The sequence below is a fragment of the Phacochoerus africanus genome, chromosome 15 (assembly GCF_016906955.1).
Source record: "Phacochoerus africanus isolate WHEZ1 chromosome 15, ROS_Pafr_v1, whole genome shotgun sequence".
Lineage (NCBI taxonomy): Eukaryota > Metazoa > Chordata > Mammalia > Artiodactyla > Suidae > Phacochoerus > Phacochoerus africanus.
In genome coordinates, this window is record NC_062558.1 from 50,234,637 (window position 1) to 50,261,331 (window position 26,695).

Below are 26,695 nucleotides of genomic sequence, written 5' to 3' on the forward strand. Positions count from 1 at the left end.
GGAGCACACCCAGCCTGAGGCCTCCATCGTGTTCATGTACATGTGGGAGTGGCCCTGGCACCTGTCACCCCTGCATGTGTCCGAGGCAGGAGGAGGCAGCCAGAAGTCCTCCCTGGATGTTAGCCCTCATTCCCCCCACTGCTTGGGGTCAGACCCCCGCTTTCCTCTTGGCATCCCTGGGTGGCACCCTAGGGCCCATTCCCATTCCTATTCTCAAACTCCCATCCTCTGAGAGAGGTTGGCCAGTGGCTTACATAAGGGAGCCATGGTGCCCATGAAGGCTCTCTGGCGCCAGCTGTAGAAGGTACCTCACCAGCCGCACCACCACCCTGTGGGCCACCAGCTACCTGCCCCCTTCCCAAGTCCTCATCCTATCTCCGCTCCCCCCAGGGGCACCCACATTGAGCCACTACATGCCCACCACACATGAGGACTTCCCCCCCTGCCCAGGCTCCACTGCCTCTCCAAGCCTGTGCCAGGGGCAGATCAGAGACCTGCTGCCCACAGGTGGGCTCCCCGTCTTGGTCAGAGATTCACTCACACCTGAGGCTGGGACTCAGGCTGGGTGGGCTGGGTGATGTGGGGAGGCTGCTCTCCTGAGAGCTGATGGAACAGAGATGGGAGAGGCGGATAGGAGCCATACCACCATCCACCACCACCGTGTCCTTGGGCCACCTCCTGCCAGCTCCCAGCCTCAGGGAATCAGTACTCCAGAGAGTAAGGTGGGCCCCGCAGGTTACATCAGTATTCAGGGGTTTCACATGTGGGAGGTCCTGCCTTATGACCAACTGGCCAGCACTGTGGTTCTCAAACTTCCTCCCCACAGGTGGTCCCAGGCACAGTTTGAGAAATGCTGAGGCAGGGTCTCACCACAACCCTAGGAGGTAATTTTGTTGCTATTGTTCCCATTTTTTCCAGTAAGGAAGCTAAGCACAGGGGAGCTGAGGAATGTATTCAAGGTCACAAGTGGCCTCTTTGGAGTCAGCACACAGGGATCAAGGGATCTAGGAAGGAATGAGCAAGATAATGGGATGAGGAGTTCCTGTTGTGACTCAGTGGATTATGAACCTGACTAGTATCCATGAGGATGCAGGTTTGATCCCTGGCCTCACTCAGTGGGTTAAGGATCCTAAGGATCTGACATTGCCATGGTTTGCGGTATAGGTCACAGATGTGGCTTGGATCCCATGTTGCTGTGGCTGTGGTGTAGACCAGCAGATGCAGCTCTGATTTAACCCCTGGCCCAGGAACTTCCATACGCTTTGAGTGCAGCCCTAAAAAGACAAAAGAATGCGACCAGCCAGAGTACCCCCTCCACCCTGCTTTCTCTGCCCAGACACCCCTGCCTGCCAGACCCGCCCCAAACTCCACCCCAGATGTCCTTTCAAATCCACCAACTGCTAGTCTTCCAAAACCCTGTTAGTGAAACATTCCGAGACCTTAGTTCCTGGGAAGGACAGGCAGTGCATGGGTGGGCCCGGATGCCAGGGGGGGCAGGGCCCCAGCTCTCTTAGAAAATTTAAATCACGCTTTACGGAGTTCCAGAGTTCCCGTTCTGGCGAAGCAGAGATGAGTCCGACAAGGAACCGTGAGGTCTTGGGTTTGGTCCCTGGCCTGACTCAGTGGGTTAAGGATCCGGCATTGCCATGAGCTGTGGTGTAGGTTGCAGACATGGCTCGGATCTGGCATTGCTGTGACTCCGGCATAGGCTGGCAGCAACAGCTCTGGTTAGACCCCTAGCCTGGGAACCTCCATATGCTGTGGGTGCAGCACTAAAAAAGACAAAAAGACAAAAATAAAAATTATGCTTTACAACTGCACTGATACAAAGATGAATATATTAACATGTATTAAAACATCTTCTTTGACCTAAAAGTTCATTTATCTCTTCCAGCCTTAAAATATTTTTATAGGAGTTCCTGTCGTGGCGCAGTGGTTAACGAATCCGACTAGGAACCATGAGGTTGCGGGTTCGGTCCCTGCCCTTGCTCAGTGTTTTAATGATCCGGCGTTGCCGTGAGCTGTGGTGTAGGTTGCAGACGCGGTTCGGATCCCGCGTTGCTGTGGCTCTGGCGTAGGCCGGCGGCTACAGCTCCGATTCAACCCCTAGCCTGGGAACCTCCATATGCCACGGAAGCGGCCCAAGAAAAGGCAAAAAGACAAAAAAAAAACAAAAAAATATATATTTTTATACATTTCTAGGATGGCAGGAAAATGGCTCCCAAGGTTCTTGTCCCTGGAACTGTGCTGATGTTAGATTATGTGGTGAATAGGAATCAGGGCCGCAGGTAAAATTAAGGTTGCTAATCGGACTTTAAAATAGGAAGATTATCCTGGGCTATGTGGGCGGCCCAATACCATCGCAAGGGTCTTTTCGTTCCTGGCTTGGAAGGGGGAAGGGGCGGTAAGCCAAGAAGGGGGGCAGTTAGGAGCTGTAAAGATGGGAGAAGGGATTCTGCCCAGAGCCTCCAAAAAAGAAGGCATCCTGCTGACCCTTGAACTTGACCCACTGAGACCCACTGGACTTCTGCCCTCCAGACCTATAGATATTAAATATGTGCGTCTGTAGCAATCGTCCTAACAGCAAAAGGAAGTTAACGGTCTCTGAAAGCATCAGCCCCCGGCAGCGTGGTCTCGCAACCCTGCTCTGAGGCTAACCGGCTGTTAACTGCGCAAGTTGCCTAATTTCTGGGCGCTTTCCTCCATCTACCCGGCCACCGCAGGTTAAAGACGTGCCGGACTCTGGCCGCTGAGCGCGGAGGCAGAAGCCAGGAAGTCGGCAAGCAGGCGCAGCGTGAGCTCAGTCTCCAGGCTGGGCCGCCGCGCGGCCACCAGGAGGCAGCAGAGGCCGGCCCCCGCCTCTCCCGCCCAGGACCAACTGCGCCTGCGCGGTGCCCGTGGCTGCTGGACGGGAAGTGGGCGGGGCTGGAAAGGAGCTGCTCGCTGGGCGCCGGGTGGCCGAGTGGCAGGTGAGGCCCACGGGGGCTTGGGTGCGGCGGCCCGGGGCGCGGAAGCGGGGCAGATGGCGCCAGGGGGGTGCTACGGCGGGGGCGCCAGGGACGGTGTCGGGGGCTGGAGAGGCCGATATGGGGACCCCGAGGGGTTGGGGGCCGAGTGGGAGCTGCAGAGCGGGGGCGGCTGCGGGGCTGGGGAGCCCCAGGCGAGCATGGGGGCTGAACGCCGGGGGGCAGAGTCTGGGCGTCAGGCCCGCGGGGTTGTGACCGAGCCGGGGCAGGGGACCCAGGACGGTAAAGCGGGATGGAGTGCGAAGGGGTCACGTGCCTCCCCTCTTGCCCGGGTCCGGCCCCTCTGCTCCCCACCTCCTGGAGCATCTGGCGCGGCCACAGCCCTGACGCCTACCCCAGGAGCCTCTGCACCCTGGCCCTACTGCAGCCCCGGCCCCGGCCCTCCCCTAAGTGTATTTAAGCTCTAGCCAGACAGGGCCCTCCCCTAAGTGTATTTAAGCTCTAGCCAGACAGGCTAAGATAGAACCTCAGGCAGGGAGGCCATGGCTCCACCACTGCAGCTGTGTGGCTTCAGGCAAGCCTCTTAACCTCTCTGTATCGGGGAGAAATGGCACCTGATTGGAGGGATTTGAGTGCAGGGCCTAACAGTGGGGCCTAATCCCTGGTGAATGGGCTCCTTCTTGAAGGCTTCCACTCAGCTGGACACTTGTCCTGAGTGACACAGGTCCTGGTGACGTTTCCTGGGGCAGTTTCTGTGGATGAGCTGTGCTCCCACCGTGGGAGATAGAATGCAAGGCTCACTTCTGGCTTTTATGCCATTTCCGGCCATTGTCACATTTCACCCTTCCTCCTGCAACTGGAAGTGACAAAGGCATGGAAAGACCCCACCTCATTCCAGCTTTGCCATTTCCTGCCTGTGTGGCCTTCATTGGGCTGCTGACCCTTCCTGAGCCTGTTTCTTCATCTGCAGGAGTGGTTCAGTAAAACTGTACTCAGCCTAGTGGTGAGAGGTAAACAGGATGGTACCACTTTGCAAACCTTCAGGCAGCTTCATTCCTAGAATTCCTTTGTGTTATCGCCTCAAGCCAGCCCTGTCCTTGAGACCTGTCTGCTCCCACCATGTTCACTGGAGTTTTAGCTTCCTCTTTCGAGGGGCTGGGCTCCAGGCTACACCACCATCTAGGGGTGTTGGGAGGGAACTTATGCCTTCCCTCTGCTGTCACACTTGCCAGGAGCCGCACAGAAGCCCTGTGACACCTGAGGGACTGGGTAGGGCGTTGGGGGAGTTTATAATCTTGTGAGAAGGCAAGCCCGTAAAAAGTGGTGGGTGCACAGCAGTGTGAATGTGCTTAAAGCAGCAGAACTGTACAATTAAAAATGGGTAGAAAGGGAAGTTCCCATTGTGGTGCAGTGGAAATGAATCGGACTAGTATGCATGAGGATGTGGTACAATCCCTGGCCTCACTCAGTGGGGCAAGGATCCGGGATTGCTGTAACCTAAAGTGTAGGTCATGTACGTGGCTCTCGGATCCTGCGTTACTGCGGCTGTGTGTAGGCCGGCAGCTGTAGCTCTGATTCAAGCCCTAGCCTGGTGTGGCCCTTAAAAAAAAAAAAAAAAAATGGGTAGAACGGAGTTCGAGCAGCAGAAACAATTCCGCTAGTTTCCATGAGGTTGGTTAGGGATCGCAGACCCTAACCAAACTTTTTTGGTTTTTAGGGCCGCACCCAAGGCATCTGGAACTTCCCAGGTTAGGGGTCAAATCAGAACTACAGCTGCCAGCCTACACCACAGCCACAGCAACATGGGATCCAAGCCACGTCTGTGACCTACACCACAGCTCACAGTAATGCCGAATGCTTAACGCACTGAACGAGGCCAAGGATCAAACCCACGTCCTCATGGATCCTAGTCGGGTTGGTTACCACTGAGCCACTATGGGAACTCTCCACTTGTAGAAAATTTTAAAACAACGATTACAATACTTTTGTAATAGTGATGCGGTTACCTTTCCTAAGTATCAAGCTTCTCCCTTCTCTCTGTTCTCAAGGCAAGTAGGACTTAACAAGTATCTTGTCCTAATGACTAGAAAAAGGCAGTTGTGCGAATGGGCCTTAGTTGAGCTTCTAAGTCAAAATGGGTAAACTAGGAGTTCCTGACGTGGCTCGGTGATTAACGAATCCAACTAGGAACCATGAAGTTGTGTGTTCTATCCCTGGCCTTGCTCAGTGGGTTAAGGATCCTGCGTTGCTGTGGCTGTGGTGTAGGCCAGCAGCTGTAGCTCTGATTAGACCCCTAGCCTGGGAACCTCCATATGCCACAAGTGTGGCCCTCAAAAGCCAAAAAAAAAGGGGGGGTAAACTAGAGGAAAATAAAGGTCTTAAATGGAAGAGAACAAGAAAAATGGACTTCCCCGAGTCAGGTGCAGGCGAGAGTGCTGTAGAAGCCAGCTGTCCCCAGGGTATGATGATGTCTGCAGAGGCCAGGGGTGGAGGGCAGGGAGCAAGGAAACAAAGGAGGGGATCTGGGAGCGATTGAGAGGGTGGTGGGGTTCTATTCAGGTGGGAGCTGGGCTCCACAGTCCCACTGGCCTGACCCTACCAGGGGCCTCTCAGCAGATGACCAGGTCCTTTTGCTGCAGCTCTGAGGTAAGGTGAGGGTGATTTCATGGGTATGGGGAGGTGAGAAGGTGGTAGAGGAAGCAGCTCAAGGTGGTGGGTATTGGCAGCACCGCTACTCCCACCAGGCCGCCGGCAGATGAGCAGTGTGGAGGGGCATCTTTTCAGGAGCTGGAGGACCTGGCTATACTGGTCAAGCAGGTGGCAGAGGTGTCCCTCCCACGCCCACCCCAGGTCCTCATGCGCGCGGGGGGTGGGGGGGGGGAGCAACTGCCCCAGTCAGGACCCCACACCAGGCCCAGCCCTGCTGCATCCTTCCCACCACCTGCCCCTGTTGTGCCACCTGCCTGCTGGCCACCATCCTGAGACCAGCTCCTTGGATGGGCCACAGCCCTGCCCCTATGCTCCCTACCCAGGGCTGTTTCTGGGCCCCTCTTTGGGCAGGAATGTCCTCTTCCTGCCCAGAGAGAGGCCCAGAAGCAACTAGAATCCAGGCTCAAATAGACTCCAGGCTCACATCAGTTTGATGTTTACCTCAAATCTGGGAATGTGTTGAGAAATGGATGGGCAAGGAAGGAAGTCCCTTATGTCAGCTGGCCCCAGAGAAGGAAAGCCATGTCCTGGCTCATTTCCTGGGCCTTGGCTCTGCCAGGTGATGTAGAAACAAGCCTGCTGGGTCCTGGTGATGCCCACCTATCCAGCACAGGAAGGGCTGGTCCAGGCCTTGAGTCACACCTGGGCATGGGGTGGGGGGCACAGGCGCATAGCAGAGACTAAGATCCGGTTGCTGCTGGGGGCGGCTGGGGGGGGGGGGTCAAGGCCCAGGGAACAGCATCCCAAGGCCAGGAAGCAAGGGCTTCCTGCATTCCCCGCACCAAACCCCCTCTGCCAGCACCAGCAGTGAGGTTGCGTTGAAGGCTCTTGAACTCCGCACTTTAGTTCCGGACCCGTGAGGTCAGTGAGCAGGGCCTTCCCCCTTTGATTCTGACCCCTCCTTTAGGGAGCATGCTTTGGCCTGCCAGGGATTTCAGCACCTCAAGTATTTGTTTCTGGATTCAATTGCAGGGGAGCCCCAGGCAGCAGCTCCTTATTACTCACATTTCTCTGCTGAGCCCCATGTTAGAGCAGTTAGCCAGCAGAAGAGGCAGCTTAGCCTCTTTTTCTGCCCTGGGGCCACTGAGTTTGTTGGGAAATTCACGCCACCTTCCTCTTGTTTTTCATTGGCTCAGGCTGTCCTGGGCCTGGCCTGGCCACCTCCTACCCGGTGGCCCTCACCACCCCCATGGGCTGGCCTGGCCCTGTCTCCTGCTCACAGTCTTACCCTTGTGGTTACAAGGCAGCATGCATCCTGCTCTCACCTGCTTGTTCTTTATGTCCTTCATCTGTCTCCCCGTTTGCTTTCTGCAGCCCAGGCTGTGTTGTGCTTGGACAGGAGGGGTGACAGTGTGATCCTGGCCCCAGAACCTTCCATCACAGGTGCCCGGCTTCTGAGTTGTTCGTGTGTCTCTGCTTCAAAAAGTTAACCCCCGATTCCTGTCTCTGACAGAGAGAGAGGGTTTGTGTGTTGAGTTCACCTCTCTTCACCCTCCACCCTCTGCGCTCCAGATCCCCTGCGGACACACATCTTGCTTCCTCTCTCCCTTCGCCCCTGCGCCTGCCCTCCTGTGTTCTGTCTTTATTCTTCCAGAAGACCTGTCAGTGGTTCTGTTCTTCAAGGGGCGCCGAGCCGCCTGCATGCTCCAGACTCCAACCCATTTGGAGCCCAGGACAGTGTATGGGGACATGGTCAAGCCTTTTCAGCCTCAGAAGGCCTGAGGCTCCTCCTGAAAGGACTTAAAAGGCTTGACCACATCCCAGACGCTGCAACCTTTCTGAGCCAACCTTCTGCTTCCTGCCTGCCTGTGATGCCCTCTGCATGGTGGCCCTGCCACTATCCCAACACGTGTCCCTTCTCTCCTCTGGGCACAGCTTCCAGGCTCCCAGGCCCAACAGCATCACTTCTTCATATCCTGCTGCTCAGGCCCCAGGTCAGGTTGAGCCCCTTGATGGGGTATGTCCACCTGGCTTGGCCCTGGGTCTCCCTCCTGCCAACCTCTGGCCGCAGGGGTCGTCTGCCCAGAATGCGCCTTCCCCCCTCCAGGACATCTCTCCCGGCTCTTCTCCTGAAGCTGCCTCTCTGACCTTTGGGTCACCTAGGGTTGTCCCTCCCATGTGGGCCCCAGAACTGTGTGCCAGGATGATGGCGGTGTTAAAGGAAGCTGGAGCCAGTGAGCACTCAGCTCTCAGCACTCAGTGCTGCAAGGCAAGGGCAATGACTATCCGTGTTCCTGCTGATGCTCACATTCCTCCCCCCACATCCCTACCAGAGTGAAGACCTACCAGCCTGGCTGCAGCCCCCGTGATGCTCTGGCCATGGCCTCGGGAGCCTCACAGCAGGACAGCCAGACGGCAGAGGAGATCCCCAGCTTCCTGGACGCGTTCCTCCACGACTTCCCAGCCCCGCTGAGTCCAAACAGCCCTTTGCCATGGAAGGTCCCAGGCATGGTGCTAAGCCAGGAGGAGGTGGAGGGCGAGATGGCCGAGCTGGCGATGGGCTTCCTGGGCAGCAGGTGAGCCGTGTGGTCCAGGATGTGGCGGGGAGGCGGGCATAGAACTTGGCCGCCTGGTCCCCATGCCTTCTCATGATGAGTCCGTTCCACGTGGAAGTCCCTTGACAGGTGAAGGCATCTCCATGACAAAGCACCACAGCCCAGGTGCCTTAGAACAACAGAAATGCCCCACCTCATGGTCCTGGGGGCCGGAAGTCAGGGGCTGCGTTGTCACACGACGTCTACCTCATCTGTCTATGTCTCGTCCCTTCTTGTAAGGATACCTGTTGGATTAGGGGCCTGCCTTGCTCCTACATGACCTCATCTTACACCTGCCAAGACCCTAATTCCATAGAAGGTCACATTCTGAGCCCCTGAGTCAGGGCTTCAGCACATCTTTTCAGGAGGCACAGTTCAATCCATGATAGGCATGAAGCAATAGGTCCCGTTTCTGTCCCGTCTCACACAGGGAGCAGAGGCAGCTAAGCAAAGAGACTGGCCCAAGGCCTTGCAGTTGTGGCAGGACAGAGCCAGGCCATGTGCCCAGCACACAGGCCACACTGTCCCCTGGCCACCACACTGAGAGATGGCACCATTCCCATTTCAGAGGCCGTGAAGACAAGGTTCGGAGAGGAGCACAACCAGCTTAGCGGGTTTTGGGGGGAGATGGAGATCTGTGCGCTGCCATGAGCTGTGCACTGCTCATTGCAGTGAGGGCTGGTGGGCCAAGTGGCCTCAGTGTGAACCTTGACCCTCCTCAGGGGCTGTGCCCACCCTCCCTGGTCACTGCAACACCCCTAATGCCAGGACACACCCTGGCCCCTGCGCTGGTGTTTTCATGTCCCCAAGTGCATTTCCTTCATGGCGGGTCAGCTGCCTCCCGAGAGGTCCTGCTTGGTGGAGCTCGAGGCCAAATCACTGTCAGCAGCACTGGGAGCATGAGGGCCACAGGGCTGCTCCAGGGCCATGTCCACACAGCCCAGGAAGAGGTGCTGGTGACCATGTCCCTCGGGCATGCTATGTGTGGAGGGTGATGCTGGTGGCTTGGCTTTGCTTTCGAGGCAGGTAGCATAAAGCAGATTGGAGCAAACAGACCTGGGGCCTGAGGAGGTGAAGTCAGGCGTCAGGGTGCTGGATGTGGGAGAAATGAGGGGCAGAAGCACAGAAGAGGAAGGGCTGGGTGCCCAGCAGGCACCTCAGTGGACAGAAGGGACATGGAGGGTCTGAACCCCCAGCAGCTACTGGGCAGGTGTGGTGCCCGGCGGGGCCAGGGATGACATGCCCTCAGGGCAGAGCAGAAGCAGGCTGGGGGTCGAGGCACAGAGTGGCCTGGGTAACAGCAGAGCCCCGGGGGAGGGGCACTGATGTGATCAGCCAGGTCTCGGGTTTGGGAGAAGGGCCGTGCTAGGGGGAGGGGGCTGGTTTCACAGCAGGGGAGGTGGGAGCCATGACCAGACTCCTGCCTGGGCTGGTGCCTGAACTGGAGAAATCAGGTCAGTCTGAGGGCCTATGCAGGGCCTCATGGAGTGAGTTCAGTTAGGAGGGAGGGCGGGAAGTGGGGGGAGGTCTCAGGCTAGATGTTGGAAGACTAGGTCTTACTCAGGGTGGGGTGGGACCCCTGGAGGGCCAGGCAGCAGGCGGGTGAGAGGGGAGTGGGGTTGGCAGGCCTTGGGGGCAGGTGTTGAATGAGCTTCCTTTAACTAGCAGATGACAGCAGGATTGAGATCATCAGTGATGGAAGAGGCCAGGGGTCACAGCCCCAGAGCCTGAGGCTGGCAGGGGCCATGCAGGGGGCCTCCCACTGTCCCCGTAGCCGCCCCCCCAGTCCACCTTAAAGCATCTTAAAATGTAACATTTTAGGAGTTTCCTGGTGGCCTAGCATTTAAGGATTTGATGTCATTGCTATGATGCTGGTTTGATCCTGGCCTGGGAATTTTCTCATGCCACTAGCAGGGCCAAAAAAAAAGAAAAAAAATTTTCTTTTCTTTCTTTTTTTTTTTTTGTCTTTTTAGAGCTGCGCCCAGCCATATGGAAGTTCCCAGCTAAGGGTCAAATTGGAGCTCTAGATGCCGGCCTTCACCACAGCCCCAACAACATCAGATCTGAGCCAAGTCTGTGACCTACACCATATTTTTTTTTTTTCTTTTTAGGGCTACACCCATACATATGGAGGTTCCCAGGTTAGGGGTCAAATCGGAGCTGTAGCTGCCAGCCTACACCACAGCCACAGCGACGCAGATCTGAGCCATGTCTGCGACCTACACCACAGCTCATGGTAACTCCGGATCCTTAACCCACTGAGTGAGGCCAGGGATTGAACCCGCAGCCTCATGGGTACTAGTCAGTTTATTTCCACCACACCACAATGGGAACTCCAAAAAAACCATAATGTTTTAAAGTTTCATGTTTTCTGGCCATTTGAATAGGTATATTTTCCATTAGTTTAGTTCTTCCCAGTATTTCTTTCCTATGCGGACAAATGTTCACACATGTCACGTATTGTCTGCACACTTGTGACATATGGGGGTCCCACATGGGTGTCCCAGAAGCTTGCATGCAGGCTCTTAGACCTCAGCCCAGGGCATGTTGGTCTGAGAGGGGTTTCAGATTGTGAGTGGAATCCTGTATGAGACTGTCCAGAAGTCAGATCACCCAGTGTAGGGCTGCAGTGACTTACTTCCTGTCCTCCCCACTGGTGGCCACATCTCAGGTCCCCAAGCAGTGCGTCCCTGACACTGTCACTGCTGATGTGTGTCTCACCTTTGCTGCTATACTGCAGGCTCCTTGGAAACCCGAGGTGTCCGGGGCGACAGCGTTACTCAGGTGCCCAAGCCTCACCTACCTTCCCACTCACCAGGGCATCACTGGCATCTTTAGGAGCCTGGGCACCTGTCAGAACCCCTGGCTGAGGCGGGAGGGGTGGCCAGGAAGCCACGCCGTGGCCCACAGCCAGGCATTGTTCATTCCACATGCTGGAAGCTGCCTCCCTGCAGGAAGCAGCCAGGCCTCGCCCCTCACTGGGAGCCAGAAGAAAAAGGAAAGCCCCTTGGCTGGCAGGAAATCCCCACATGACAGAGGAACTCACTCCTCTGTGTCTTGACTGGTTGTTTTTCAAAGGCAGTTCCAGGGGCTTCTTCCCTGAGTCATTCATTTTAAAAAATGACAGGTTCATCCCAACTGATCCCTAGAGCATCTGTAGGCACAGCCTGTATGCTGGAGGGATGTGACCGCCCCCCCCCCACCTGGCTCTTGGGGGTCCTTGCTCTTCAGGGAGGCTGGTGTCAGCCCAGCACAGCCACTAGCTGCCCTGGACTTAGCCCAGCCCTCAGGGACAGGCCCCGATGCATCCTAGGGGCAGCAGTGCGGCTTGGTGGTAGGAGACAGTTCCTGAGGCCAGGGGCTGGGCAGGCAGCTGGGAGTACTTCCCATCTGCCTGTGTCTCCACCCGCAGACTTGCTGGGGGTTGAGGGGGATCCTGCCAGGGGAGGGTTCCTTTGCCCTTATTTGCTGTCCCACTCCTGCCTGTGCTGACCATCAAAGCACCCAGCCACGTCTGGGCCCCGGGCATCCCCAGGGTCACCCCACTTCCAGCCTCGCCGACCCCTCCAGCCAGACCGCAGGTGCCCTGGTCCCAAGCTTCTCAACCTCAGTGGAACCTGAGGCTCACTACACACCTGCCTGGTCCCCTGCCCAACCCCTGCTCTGTCCTGTCCCGTCCACTGCCAAGCCTGGCGTTTACCCTTGAGTCTACCCCCCAAGGCAAGGCCAGAGAGGTCTAAAAACCACAGTGGGATCATGTCCTGTCCCTCCTCAAGCCACACAGAGGTTGTGGCCCCTGTTGTCCTGATGGTGGCCTCCCCAGGGCCCCCTTCACCATCTGGGCCCCATGGGCTGCACACTCAGCCTGGCCTTTCAGACCCAGCCTGCGGGCCCCATACTCCCCAGGCTGCTTTCCTGGGGCAGCACTGCAGGCTGGGCAGCCCAACTCACAGGAACATAGCAGCTCCGGATCCTGGCAACTGGGCGGGTGCCCTCTAGGGGTGGCTGGCAGCCCTCTGCTGTAGAATCCTCATACCAATCTTTGCCTTCTTCACAGATGAGGACACCAATGTGACTGGAGTAGGGCCCGCCCTTCTCCAGCATGACCTCATTTTAGCTGGTTGCGTCTGCAGCAACCCTGTTTCCAAATGAGGCCACATTCTGAGGCACCCGGTGTTAGAACTGAGACTTATAAACTTGGGAGATGAAGTTCAACCAAAAGACTCCTCGACCCCCAGGGGTCTCCAGCTGGCTTTGGTGTCCAGGAGCTATCATGAGGCTGGACATGGGACTGTTTAGCCTGGCCACCAAGGCCAGCAGACACAGCCCACATGTCTGTGACAGCCCCTTCCCACCAGTTGCCCCAGCACATGTTTGGTGCAGCAAGGGACCCATAAATGGTGTCACATCCAACCAGCCCCGACCCCGCTTGAGGACCAGAGGCTGACCTGCTGGTCGTGGCCATACATGGGGAGTGAGCAGTCACTGTGATCTCCGGAAGGGCCACCCTGAGTGAAAAGGGGCCCGTGGTGCCTACCTGGAGCATGGTGCAGGCCTTGGGTGCTGGCATCTGCCAAGGAGCAGCCTCTCACTCCCGGCTCGCACCCCTAGGAACGCTCCACCATTGCTTGCGGCAAGTCTGGCCCATGAGGCTGTTTCCCGGCTGCTACAGATGGACCTTTCTGAGTTTAGGAAGTTGCTGAAGCAGGAGGATGAGGATGGTGATGAGGAGGAGAAGGCCCCCGTGACCTGTGAGTTTTCCCTCTTGGGGGCCCCGGGCTTAGTGGGTGGTAAATTCACCAGCCAGTCGGGGGCCAGGCCACAGGGGAGCATCAGGGCTCACCTGGCCCCCCTTTCCTGTTTTGCTGGCTGATGGGTGGTCATGGGTAGCACTGGGCACCTGTGCTCAGGACAGGGTGACAGAGTGCAGATGCGGGGACAAGCGTGGATTCTGTTTGTTGGGCACTACAGCCCTGACCCTGAGCTTCACAACAGCCCAGGAGACACATCCTTGTCCCAGTTCACACAGAGGAGCCCTCTGGGCACCCACTTCTCTGCCCCAGAGGGCGATGTGTGGATGGTGACGTGAGAGCTGCTTCCTGGGGGCAGTGTCAGTGTCCAGTCATAGAACATGCAGAGCTCAGGGCGTGTCTCAGCTGATCCAAGTTGGGACCCTGTCAGGTGGAGGCTGGGGGTCCCTGAGAGCCTGGAGAGGCACCACAGAGGCATGCGTCCTGTTCCTGGGACAGTGGTCAGTGACTGGAGGAGCCCAGGACAGGAGTGAGCCTCGTAATCAGGCAGGGCCCTCATTTTTCAAGCCCTCCTGTCACTTTCCTAGTAGTTCCTTCCAACTGTATTTTACCCAAATGTCAGATCAGAACCGTGGAGAGCGAGGGCCTGTGTGTGGGCCCAGGTGGAGTGTGGTGCAGACCCAGCCTGGAGCAGGGGCCCAGTATCTCCATTGCTGCCCAGAGGAGGTGCCTCAGGCCAGTGAGGATGCAGGGAAGCAGGGTGGGTCCTGGGGGTCCAGCCCCTGTAGACAGGGGGCGCGGGAGGGGGCTCACAGATTTCCCCTCCGTTGCCATTTCCTGTGCAACTGTGTTACTTTGCTGTCTTCTTTAATTGAGACGTGAGTGATGTTTCATGGAAGGCAGATTTGGGGGGATGGAGGAATACTGGCTCAACCCCTGCCCCCTTCCCCAGCTGCCGCCCACTGTGTTCCATCCCAGCCCCCGCATTCCTGCTACAGCCAGCCTTTGTCCTTTGCAAAAGCCTGCAGGCGTCCGCCGGGCCGTCATCGCCACCTGCTGGTGGGAAGGAGCTGTGCAGCTGACACCCTGCCTGGGCCTCAGGGCTCCCGCTGGGGAGGCGGGACACTCCAGGGCTCTGCCCACCCAGCAGGCCTGGGCCCGCTGCCCTTGTCAGCTCTGCACTGTCATGGGAGTGGAACGCAGTCTGCCTCTTGCGAAATTGGCCTTGTGCCTTGCAAGAGACAGACTGCTTTGAGACTTACCACCCAGGGCAGGGGTGTGACTGAGGCAGCTGTGTGGCCTCCCCCACCAGCCAGCAGCTCCTCTGAGGTACATCTGGAGTCTGAGCACCCACTGCTTGTCATCCTTACTGGGAACTGCCCTTACTGGAGCCCAGGGTCCAGTTTGCACACGTCAGCAGAAGTAGCAACAGGGCCTGAGCAGAGAATGACCAATGCCTCTGCTACCCCACCTCTGACACTCCCGGGTGTCAGCCTGACATGTACAGAGCCTGGGGGTGGGGGCTTGGGGTGGAAAGAAGAAGCGTCACTGTGCTACCCAGCTGGACAGGACTTTCTGACAACACGGAGCCTTGCACATGGACCTGTGCTCGTGATCTGAGCCTTCCTGCACCCACAGCCCCCTGGCAGCCCTGCCAGTCCCCAGTCTCCCAGACACCTGAATGTCCCTTGTGTCCTGAGCGTGATGGCAGTGGTGCATTCGAGGCACCCACCTTGCTCCATGGACTCCCTCAGACTCATCTCCCGTGGGCTCCTACCCACAGACTGTCGGTGCCTCCCTGGCCCCATGCTCCCCTCTCTTGCAGCCACTGGCCCCACTCCACTCCCAGTCTGTTTCCAGCCACCCGCCCTGGAGCCCCTCTGCAGGCACCTAGGCAGCCATCTCCTCGGGTTATGCAAGAAGTGCACTGGGTGTCCCTGGCACAGCGCCTGGGGTCCCTTTGGACCTGTTTCTTGTCCGTCTTTTCTTTAGAAGCTAGGTATGGGTAGGTTTTGGGGTTTTCCTTTAAAAATTCATGTTGTGGGGGGTGAGTATTCCCTGTTGCTGCATAACAAATTGCCCCCAAGTTTAGTGGCTCTAAACAATAAACATTTATTATCCCACAGTTTCTGTGGGTCTGGAATTTGGTGGCGGCAGAGCTGGTGGTTTGGGCCCCAGGTCCCTCGTGAGGCCATAGTCAGACAAAAGCCAGTGGGGCAGGGGTCCCACTTCCGAGACAGTCCATCACTTGGCCCCTGGCAGGAGACCTCAGTGCCCCACGTGGCATGTGGCCTCTGTACAGGTGCTTGGGTATGTTCAAAGCATGGCTTCCAGCCTCCCTTAGAGCCACTGATTTGTGAGACGGAGAGAGACAGACAAAGACAGAGATTGGGAGGCTAAGAGTGAGAGAAACAGAGCCGGAGAGAGAGCAGGCTGGGACTGCTCACCATCACTTCCGTTTTAGTCTCATTAGAAGCAGTACAAAACTGTACTGAATTATCACAACGTGATCTAGACATAGTTTATCCCACAAGGATGGATGTGTTATTTTTCTGGCCACGCCAACACCCCCACCTTCATCCCTGTCAACCACCATGTCTGTCTCTATAACCTTGTTGCAAGGATGCATCTCAGTGGCCTACACAGTGTGATTTCGGGGTTGGCACCCCCCAGGACTCTGTGTCTGTAGCCCCTGCCCCTTCCACTGAGCACCAGGCAGGGTTCTGTGTCTGGGGGTTTGTCCTTCCCCTATGGACAGACACCTGGGCCCATTCCAGCTCGCAGCTATCACACTGCTGGGACCTCCCAGCACAGGTCGCGATGTGAATCAGTCTTCATTTCTCTGATCTATGAGCCCTGGGTGCAATTGCTGGGCTGAATGGCAATTCTGTGTTTAGTTGCAAAAATCTTTTTCTTTTTTTCATTTTTGCCTGCTCTGCGGCATATGGAGTTCCTGGGCCAGGGATCAAATCTGAGCCACAGTCTTGACCTAAACTGAAGCTGAGGCAACACTGGATCCTTAACCCACTGTGCCAGGCCTGGATTGAACCTGCATATCAGCACTCCAGAGACACCACCGATCCTGTTGCCCCACAGTGGAAACACCACAAAAATAATTTTTAATGCAGCTGAATTCTTCATCAGGAGACCAGACCATAATTTACTCTGTTGTCAGACATGTATTATTTCTAAGTATGCCACAATCACAAGTGACTCTGTACTTGTTCTCAAGGTATCTTTGCATTTCTGGCTCTTTCCTTGGGATGGGCTCTGAGGAGTGGCCATGGGATGGGGGATCCTGGTGTGTGTTGCCACACCAGCCACTCATGCTGATGGCACAGGATGGCATGGGTTCTTAGGCTGCACTGGCTGGGGAGCTTCAGAGGGCAGGGGGAGCACTTCCCTAACTGCCCTCCATCCCCCCTCAGTGCTGGACGCTGCAGGCCTGGCGCGGAGCCTCTTCAACCAGCTGTGGGAAGTGTGCAGCCAGCAGCAGGTGCAGGAGCACGAGCCTGTGGAGGCCCAGGTTCTGCAGCTGCCGTGGCTGGTTTCTGTCCACGCCGTCCGCAATGCCCGCCGCAGGATGGAGGACCGACACGTGTGTCTCCCTGCCTTCAACCAGCTCTTTGGCCTGTCAGTGAGTATACAGCCAGTGGAGAAGGTCTCTGCCTCAGTCAGGACAGCCTGGGAGCCTGCGGAGGGACCCTGGGCACCAAGCGGGAGAGACATCCACAGCTGCCACTGGGAGCCAGTTTGTCCAGCACCCCTGGACCTGGGCAGCCCCTGGCCCCACTGGGAGCCACCTGATGCCTGTTACCTCTTCCTACACTCCTGGCAGCTGGGCCCAAAGTAGAGACCAAGGCTCCCAAGGGTCATCCTTCCCCAGACAGCCCAGCCTGTCTGGTGGTAGAGGCCGTGCTGTCCAAACCCTGCCCCATTCAGCACCCAGCTCTACCCCCTGATGTGACCCTCTGCTGGGCAGGGCCATGACCCACACTGTGCCTCCCCTCCAGGACTCTGTGGACCGCGCCTACTTTGCCGTGTTTGACGGGCATGGTGGGGTGGACGCCGCGAGGTATGCAAGTGTGCATGTGCATGCCAATGCTGCCCGCCAGCCGGAGCTGCCCACAGACCCTGCAGCGGCTCTCCGAGCAGCCTTCCGTTGCACCGATGAGATGTTCCTCCGGAAAGCCAAGAGGGAGGTGAGGACCAGCCGGTGGTTTCTGTGAGACTGCCCGTGCACCAGCAGAGGGTATGCAGCCCTCGTGGGGAGGCACAGCCTGTTTTCAAATGCGCTCAGGATTTTGTCTCAGTCAGGTACAGTAGGATGATAGAGATGGAGGCACCGGCTTAGAAAGAGGTGTTTATTATACACAGTGCTCAGGAGGAGACACCATACCATACAGGGCCACACGGGAAGCACCAGGTCAGGTCAGGAGATCTAGTGGAGAGGGGACGGCATGGCCCCAGGCCTTCACTGTGGCCTCTGTAGGAAGGCCTGGGCGAGGCAGGCAGGCACCACAGCAAGCTTCGGATCAGATGGTTTGAATAAGCCTGGCAGGTTCTGGGCTACAGGGGTAGTCCCCAGCCATCCAGTCCAGGGGACACACTGGCCTGGTGGGGGACCAAGGAGGTCACAGAGGATGTGGGCCCCACTGGCTTGTGCAGGAGAGGTACAACCCCAAAAGATGGAATTAGCCCTGGGAGGGGCACTCCTGTCAGGAGTCATAAGGTCCTCCATTTGTCTAACATCAGAAGATACAGAACACAAATCACAGGACCAGTACAGGCAGACCTCAGGTCTTGAAAATTTGGTTCCACAACGTTATTGGTTCCTCAATAACGTGAGTATCAGATAAAGTGAGTAACATGAATCTTTTGGTTTCCCAGTGAACACGAAAGCTGTGTTTACACTATCATCTAAGTGTGCAACAGTATCACGTCTAAGACAATGTACGTACCTTAAAATTACCTTATTGCTAAAAAAAAACTCTAGCCATCATCTGAGCCTTCAACGAAGTAGGGACTTTCTGCGGGAGTAACATCAACGATCACTGACCACAGATTACCATGACAGGTATGATAAAAGTGAAACGTCACAAGAACTACCAAAATGTGGCACAGAGACAGGAAGAGAGCAAATGCTGTTGGAAAAATGGCACCAGTGGAGTTCCCGTTGTGGCTCAGTGGTTAACGAATCTGACTAGGAACCATGAGGTTGCGGGTTCCATCCCTGGCCTTGCTCAGTGGGTTAAGGATCCGGCGTTGCCGTGAGCTGTGGTGTAGGTTGCAGACACGGCTCGGATCCCGCGTTGCTGTGGCTCTGGCATAGGCCAGCAGCTATAGCTCCGATTAGACCCCTAGCCTGGGAACCTCCATATGCCACAGGAGCGGCCCTCAAAAGGCAAAAAGACAAAAAAAAAAAAAATGGCACCAGTAAACTTGCTTAATACAGGCTTGCCACCAACCTTCAACGTGTAAAAACACATCCGGAGTTCCCTGGTGGCCTAAGAGTTAAGGATTCGGTGCTGTCACTGCTATGGTGTGGGTTCCTAGCCCAGGAACTTCCACATGCTACAGGTGTGGCCAAAACAAACACACGTACACACAGTAAAAGAAGCAGTAACAGTATTTACCATCTCCCCCCACCCCCACCCTGCAGGCTGCTGAGCTCAGAAAAGGCATGGGGGACAGGGGGGCACAGGCCTTACCAAAGTCGCCAGGGCAGGACTTTGCATCTGAACACATGAGGTGGGAGTCGCGCCCTCCTGGCCACTGTCACCTGGAGCTCAGGCTTGCTTCTTGGAGTTGAGAAAGGGTTCCCTGAGGCAGGTGTTTAGCTTAGGTATGATCATCTAAAAGTACCTTTGCTGAGATATAATTGGCACAGGACAGACTCCACTCGTCCAAGGTGGTGGCTTTGGCACGTCTGCACTCTCACCATGGTAACAGACTTCATCACTCGAAGGTTTCGTCTGTCCTTTTTCATCCCTGCCCACCCCCTGTTCCCCAGACACCCACTGCTATCTGACACCACAGATAGCAGAGTCTGCGTTTGCCGACTTTTCGTAAACACCCCTTTCATACAGCATGGCCCTGGCACTTCAGTCTGTTCCTGTTTCCCATGAGCGCTGTTTCGGGGTAGTCTGGCTGGCTGGCGTGGGTGTGTGGCGCAGTGGCCTCTCTGACCTCACCCACATGCCTCCTCTCCCCACAGCGGCTGCAGAGCGGCACCACAGGGGTGTGTGCACTCATTGCCGGGAGCACCCTGCACGTTGCCTGGCTCGGGGACTCCCAGGTACTCCTGGTGCAGCAGGGGCAGGTGGTGAAGCTGATGGATCCACACAGACCTGAGCGACAGGTAAGGGCTTCGGATGGGCTGGGGCCATCTTCCCAGGAGATACCTGGCATGCCTCCAGACAGAGGGCACCCGCCTGACTCGAGTGGCTGGGAGTCCCCTAAAGCTTGGGGTGTTAGCAGCCAGGAATCCCAGTTGAGCCCTTCCTGTCACAGTGACTAGTGCTGCGGGGAGAGCTTTACCTGCAGGGTCCCACCTGGGCTGTGGAGGAGGAGGTGACGCTGAGTTGGAGCTGGAAGGGACCAGGCTTGGGGCTGGGAGCTGCAGAAACGAACAGGAAGGAGGCAGGTGTAGGCCCAGCAGGCCTGTGCTAGAGTCCAGGAGAGAACAGTTCAGCCAGGACCTACCACTGAGATCACGGCTGCTTCTGTGGCAGGAGGCACTTTTTGTAAGGAACCCAGAAGCCTTTGGAATGATCAGACCAGCTGAGGGCAAGCCGAGGGCTGCGTCACAGAGGCCGCTGCGGAGGGACATAGAAGAAAGAGTCCAGGCTTGGGGGATGGGGAAGAGGCTTTGGGCAGCTAAGAGGATGGCGCTGCCTTTAGTCTGGGGGCTGGGGAGCTTGAGGTGGGATATTCCTATGAGTGTGGGCCCTGGAGGGGCTGGTGGGACCCCATGTAGAAGGGCAGGGCTGGGGATGTGGGCCTGCAGGCAGCTGCTCCCGGAGCCCAGAGTTGTGCAGGGGGGAGGGTGTGGCAGGAGGCCGGGCGCACCGTCAGAAGTAGGGTGGAGCAGGAGCACACACAGTGGGGGTCATGGAAGGCCCAGCTGACTACCTGGGCAGCGCACAGGTGAGCCAGGCCTTAGGCCAGAGGGGCTGGGAGGTGAGCAGAAACATGGGACTGGCTGCTGCTAGGAACCAATGGGGCCACCAGTCCCAGCTTGGCCTTGGGGCAGCTGTCTCAGGCAGGTGGGGAAGATGAGGGGGAAGGACAGCTGAGGTGAAAATGGGGCACCCCAAGGCCCAGGATGCCCAGTCTTGGACTGGGCAAGGTGACAGGTGGGAGCCACAGGGGAGGGCAGGGGCACTTGACATCTGGGAAACTTCTTCTTCAGGGCAATTTAGGAGACCTAAGTGGTTTTTAGAACTCGTGGCTGGACCCAGCCTCTTTCCTGTCCTTTTTTTTTTTTTTTTTTTTTTTAAGGGCGGCATCCTGGAGGTTCCCAGGCTAGGGTTTGAATTGGAACTTCAGTTGTCAGCCTACACCACAGCTCACAGCAACACTAGATCCTTAACCCCCTGATCGAGGAATCGGAACCCGCAACCTCCTGGTTCCTAGTTGGATTCATCTCCACTGTGCCACCTTGGGAACTCCTGTCCTGTCCTCTTAGGCCTGGAACACTTTTGTGGAGCTGGACAGTGCCCTTGTGGGGGTGGGGGTGGGGTGAGAAGGACAAGGACCTGGTTCCAGGCCATTCTGGGCCTGGTTTCGTTTTCATCCAGCCCTGCCAAGTGGCCACAGGAACCACACACTTGGTCCTATGAGGGACAGCATCCCCGTGTGACTGATGAGGCAACTGGGAACCCATATCTGACCTGAGCAAGGCTCTAGGTCTTTTTTCGGCCGTGAGCATTTCCTGGACCCGAATCGCTGCTCAGGGATGGGCCCCTGTCTGTGTGTGCAGTAACCTGCTTAGTCGTTCCTGCCAAGGTCATGCGTCTTTGGGACCTTTGGGTCAGTCATATCTTCTCGCAGCCTCACCAGCACTGCCTCGGAAGCCAGTGCATCTCTCCTCAGGCAGCACCACGGGCACCTGCCTTCAAGCCCCAGCCCACCCTGGCTGTCTCCACAGGACGAGAAGGACCGCATCGAGGCGCTGGGCGGCTTCGTGTCACACGTAGATTGCTGGAGAGTCAATGGGACGCTGGCCGTCTCCAGAGCCATTGGTAAGGAGACGAGGGGCCCGGCTCCCAAGTGCTGTGGGGCAGCAGCGTCACCTGCTGGTCGGTCAGCCTGTGAAGGGCTCTGGCGAGTGTAGCCCAGGCAGGTGCAGGCGCCCTGGGGACTTGCATCCCACACAAGTGATTGCAGGGTGCATTACATTTGTTAGAACAGCTCCCCAGAGAGGTCTAGGAGGAAACCCTAAGCCAGTGACCGTGTGTTTAACTAGTCTGTAAGTGAGGCTTATTCTCCCCTACCCCCCTTTCATGCTGGTGACTTTTTTTCTATCTTAAAAAATGAGTACAAACAGCAGTACCCCCCTCCCCATCCTCAGTCTGGGACGCAGACCTCCCTCCTGGTGCTGAGAAATCATTCCCTCCCCACCACCCCTGAAGTGTGGCCCCTCCCAGCCTCTTGAAGTGTTCTGGGCCTTCCTTGCCACTGGGCACTGGGGTGGAGGGGTGTGGAGGCTGGGAGGGGCCCAGCTCTTCAAAAAAGAGGGGACTGCTGGGCAGCTGCGTGACTCGGGGCCACAGTCGGGGCGGGGACTGGTGGGGAGCTCTTGGGTGAGGCCTGAGCAGAAGAGAAGCAGAGGGTGGCATTGGGGCAAGAGTCCTCGGGGAACCGGGCTGGGTGGTGGGGAGATGGGAGCAGGTGGGCGGGAGACAGTGTCTGGAACTCTGTCGAGGTGCCCATTAGATGTGGAGGAGAGCCTGGGGGACTGGCGTGGGTGGTCAGGGCCACAGAGCAGACAGTGTCCTCAGCCTGTGGTCCCCTCCGAAGCAAGACAGCTGTTACAGGGGGCTGACCTGGCCTTGCTGGGTTCTGACCCTGCCCTTGGGAGTCAGTGAATCTGCCATGTTGCCCTGCCTTGTCCCTTTGGAGCACTTGGCCCTGCACGAAACCTTTTCACCCTGTGTCCTTGCCCCATTGAGCCAGGCACTGGAGGCGGGGTGGCGGAAGGGAGCCCCAGGCCTGGGGGAGCAGCAGGGGTGCGGCCCTCACAACTCTCTCCATCCCCAGGGGACGTCTTCCAGAAGCCCTACGTGTCTGGGGAGGCGGACGCAGCCTCGCGGGAGCTGACGGGCTCCGAGGACTACCTGCTGTTGGCCTGCGATGGCTTCTTTGATGTGGTCCCTCACCAGGAGGTGGCTGGCCTTGTGCAGAGCCACCTGGTCGGGCAGCAGGGCAGTGGGCAGCGCGTGGCCGAGGAGCTGGTGGCTGCAGCCCGAGAGCGGGGCTCCCACGACAACATCACGGTTATGGTGGTCTTCCTCAGGGACCCCCGAGACCTACTGGAGGGTGGGGCCCAGGGGGCGGGCCTCTCTGAGCCAGAGACCCCAGCTGCCCCCAGAAGCTAGGAGGTCCAGGCTCCCCACCCTGTGATTCCCACCTCAGATGCCTTAGGACCTGGCAGGAGGTGGGCAGGCACCACCACCCAAGCACGTTCCCCCATGTGCCTCTCTGTCCCCTGCTTGCGTTGGCCATCCTGGTGACTGCCGAGGGTGGCACGCCCTGCTCACGGCAGGCGGTGGGATGGCAGGATCTCCAAAGGAAGCCCCAGAATGGGATGGGGCCCAGCAAGTAGACAGGCTTTGTGCCCCATCAGGCAGGGATGGGACCAGACCAAAGACACCTGGCATGTGCACAGAGCAGCAGGACGCTACCTGGGGGACACTCAGGCAGAACCAGGAACCACAGACATTTTCAGGCACCCTGGGCACCCAGCAAAGATTTCTCACCCACCCCTCACTGCGGGTGACTGGGAGGCATATATGGACAGATGTGCCTGGCGGGTCCTGGTGCCTGGTGGGTCCTGGCCAAGGCAGGTGGCTTCCCAAAGTATGTGAGGGGGGGCCTCCTGGGCAAGGGAGGGGTCCTGTCAGCAGTGCCCATGCATCAGTGACTTCCCTGGTCCCTGTTGCCCATGGTGCACCAGGGAGGGGATGTTCAGACAAAGACGAGTGTGTCTTGTTTGTGGTCTTTTTTTTTTTTTCCAGGGAAAAGTCTAATTCAGAAGCAGTATTTCAGGTTCTGTCCTTGTTATGTCAGTGCCAAGAGGACCTATTGTGTCATGTAACTTGAATAGAGCTCAGCATTTATTTTATTCTTTAGAAAACTTAAGTATTGATTTTTTTTTTTTTTTGAGAAGTGTCTTTTTCAGTATTACTGAATTTTTTTTCCCAAGTCAGGATTTAAACAAACACTTTTCCAGGTGGTGTCAATAAGCCATTCAAGTGCCTTAAACAGCTTTAGGCAAGGCTGCAACTGCCAGGCCTGTGACCGATTCTGATAGCATGTTTAAGTTGTTACAAAAGCAGGATTTATTTTGTCATAGTGGCAGGATTTTGGCCAGAATTCTTCCTACAAGAGTTCTTTCTGCCTTTGTGATGTGCCAATGAGAGTGAGAGCTGGGCCAAGTGGTCTGGGCTGGACTGCAGGGCCGGAATCAGGTGGCCGCAGCCCTGCTTGCCTCCCCACCCGTCTCAGCCCTACCACTCACATCTCTGACTGGACCCCAGGCTGAGGGACTAAGCTCCGTGATCAAGCGGGTCCTTGCTGCTGTGTGGAATATTCCAGAAGGTCTTGCCTATTGGTCACTGAATTGGTTTCACCTGCAAGTACGCGTAAGGGGCTCTGCAAGGCAGAGGCAGCCTGTGGGTCTCTGGCTGCATTTGGAGGAGGTGGTGGTGCCACCGGAAGCCTGAGCTGCCCGCCTGCTGCAGCCCCTCCATCGGCCCTGAGGGTGGCAGCCTCTGCTGCCTTGCTCTGCCTGCAGCCCACCTGCCTGTGAAGCTCAGAGGCCTCAGGACGCAGTGACACAGGTTTGCTCATGTCCAGTGGGGCAGATATGATTATGTGTGGACTTGAAATTGCAGGCCTGGACCCCTGGGGAAAGGGGTCTCTGGTGGCAGGTCTAGGAAGGTCAGCAGGTGGCTTAGTGAGGCTTCAGGGATGCCCCTTGGGGGCTTGTGGGACTGGGCAGGGGGAGGAAGCTTAGTGCCAATGGCTGTGGGGCCCCATGGGGGCGACCATAGTCCACTCCCAGCAGTGGGCCTGGATGAGCTGTGCAGGGAGCCCCTGGCGTCAGCCAGGGCACCAGGGTAGGGGCAGTGTGAGAGCCTCTCCTGAGGCCAGTCCACTGTCCAGCAAGAGGGGAGGGAGACCTTGGGGGTGGGGACGCCACCTGCAGCCTTAGCATTTCCACTCCCAGCTGTGGTCAGTGCCTCGCTCCAGAGCTCTGTTTAAAAAGCAGCTTTAATGTGGTCACAGCAGTTCAGAGATTTGCTCCATTTAACCTGAAGGCCCTGCCTTCTGGGGGCCAGAGGTCCCCTCGCAGCCCAGGAGCAAGGAAACGCTGTCCTCCCTCCACAGGGGGCTGGATTGTGCCAAACCTGGGCACAGAGGCCCTCTTCCTCCCAACTGGGCACCTTCAGCCTGGTCTGGAAACCCTTCCAAGCCCTAGCTTTGTCATAGTCATTGTCTTTGTGCCTCCCTGGACCTCAGTGTCCTCTCTGCGGGACACAGTGGCACTGAGTCTGCAGCAACGCCTGGATTTCTGGAATCTCCGGGCCTCGAGGCCAGCCGGGCCTGCTGGGGAGGTGCTGCCAGTGCAGTGCCAAGGGCCCCTCCCCTGCAGCAGGGTGAGATGATTAAGGGTTATTAGTGACTATTCTTAACATGAAGTGGGCTGGGAAAGAATCAAGCTCCTAATGCCAGTGCCTGCTTTATATGGGATACAAAGCCGGAGTCCTGTGGCCCTGCTGGTACAAGTGGGGCTGATCCCAGTTGGCAGGGATTGGGGAGGCCCAGGGAGGGCACCAGGTGCCAGCCCTCCAGTGTCAAGCCCCCAACCTGCTGAAATCCAAGGGGCAAACTTCACCCAGCCCAGCTTCAGCATCCAGGATTAGGAAATGGGTGTTTTGGGAGGAAGAGCAGTGGGGTGGGGGAGGCCCCACAGGAGAACCCCAAACCCTCTGGTGTGCTAGATCGGCTTCCGAAGACCCCTGCCCTCCCTGGGCCAGCATGCAGCCCTGCCTTGCCCCTTCTCCTGTGGCTGGAAGTCCACTGTGGACTTGGGTGTCCTGGGCACCTCAGCAGTATCCCCAGGGCGGGCACGTAGCCCACCCCTGGGCCTGGCCCCCATTCAAGCCACATGGAAACCTGTGCAAATTGAGCTTTGAGTTTGATTCTGGCTGCGGCCCCAGGGCCGAGGCTCCACAGCTTTACCAGAGCACCTCCAGCCTTTCAAGGCATTATCTGTGCACGTCTCAGTGGGCTTCCTGGAAGTGTTCTGTGCAAGAGGCACTTGTTTCCAGGCGGGGTGGCTGTTTCCACTTCTGAGGGACAAGTGCCTGGGGCCAAGGTGTCAATAAACCACAAGTCCAAACCCACCACTGAGTCCTGCCTTCTCTTCTTTGGTCCCCTGGCATCCAGGGTGTGTGTGGTAGCTGCTGGGGGACCATCTGCCAGTCTTGCCAAGGGAGCAGATGGATTCAAGAGAGACCTGCCTACCGGCTCTCTGGCCCACTAGCCAACCTGGCTCCATCTCTGGGTTCTAGGCTCACCAGAAGCAGGAGGGCCTGTTCCCTTCGAGCCTCTCCAAGGGTGGTGGGAGGGGGGTCAGGCCCCCTGGGAGCCCGCAGGAGTCCTCCAGGGCCTAGGGGATCTGAGGATGGAGACACTCCCCCATTGTACCTGGTGAGGGGAGTAGGGCAAAGGGAGACCACAGTTCAGCAGCTCCCAGGAGGGCTGAGCTCCAGGGAAGGTGAAAACAGCCCCCACACATCTACTGCTGAGCCTCCAATGCTGCCTGAACTCCCCAGGTGGAGCAGGAGCTAGTACTTGTGCTTTCGGGGTGGTTCGGCCAGCTTGCCAGGATGGCGTCCCTGCCGCTCCTACTCCTACCCTGGATGCCAGCCTTCCCACACCTCCTTGCCCACAGTGGGCCTTTCAGTGCCCCTCCCACCCCAGGCAGCCTGGGCAGTGGTCTCCTTCCCTGAGACCACTTAGCAAGGGAGGCAGCTTCATCCGTCTCCACCTTGTTACCATGATGGAGGGGGGGGCTCCCAATGGGCCACACCTACTCACCCATCTGTTTCCCCTGCGCCCCCCACCTCCCTGAGCTCCCGCATCCTTAAGTATATGCTGTCTTAATTGCTCCCTGATGAGCTGCTTCACGTGTCTGAATCAACTCTGCAGCCAGATGGTGGCACCCACACCCCGCCCCCACAGTCACAGGGCTGGGAACCAGGAGCCACCCTGCCTGGGGGATGGGGCTGCAAGGCCCCCGGGGCAGCTGGGCTTCATTCATCTGCCAGACCTGGACCAGGACCAGGCCAGCAGGACAGCAGCTGCGGTGGGGGCTGCAGCTGGGGACAAACCTACACCCAGAGGCCAAAGCTGAGGACACAGAGTCTGCCCAGGGGGAAGGTGGGAGCAGGCAGTGGGGCTGGATCTCATGCCCAACAGGTGGGGGCTCTAGCCCTGGGAG

General features: G+C 57.5%; 1 protein-coding gene across 1 annotated transcript; it reads left to right on the forward strand.

Annotated features, from left to right (window-relative positions):
• The first annotated feature begins 2,902 nt into the window (after positions 1–2,902).
• Positions 2,903–25,595, forward strand: PPM1F (protein phosphatase, Mg2+/Mn2+ dependent 1F). The gene is made up of 8 exons (XM_047760349.1): positions 2,903–2,969; positions 7,949–8,191; positions 12,821–12,960; positions 16,389–16,597; positions 16,974–17,162; positions 19,178–19,321; positions 21,113–21,206; positions 22,225–25,595. The coding sequence occupies exons 2-8, from the start codon at positions 7,995–7,997 to the stop codon at positions 22,560–22,562; spliced, it is 1,311 nt and encodes a 436-aa protein (XP_047616305.1). The 5' UTR covers positions 2,903–2,969; positions 7,949–7,994; the 3' UTR covers positions 22,563–25,595.
• The last annotated feature ends 1,100 nt before the right edge of the window (positions 25,596–26,695 follow it).

Coding starts and splice junctions, on each gene's coding strand:
- PPM1F (XM_047760349.1), top strand. CDS start 7,995: ATGGCCTCGGGAGCCTCACAGCAGGACAGCCAGACGGCAGAGGAGATC. Junction 12,961..16,388: donor GGAGAAGGCCCCCGTGACCT/GTGAGTTTTCCC, acceptor ATCCCCCCTCAG/TGCTGGACGCTGCAGGCCTG. Junction 17,163..19,177: donor TCCGGAAAGCCAAGAGGGAG/GTGAGGACCAGC, acceptor CTCTCCCCACAG/CGGCTGCAGAGCGGCACCAC.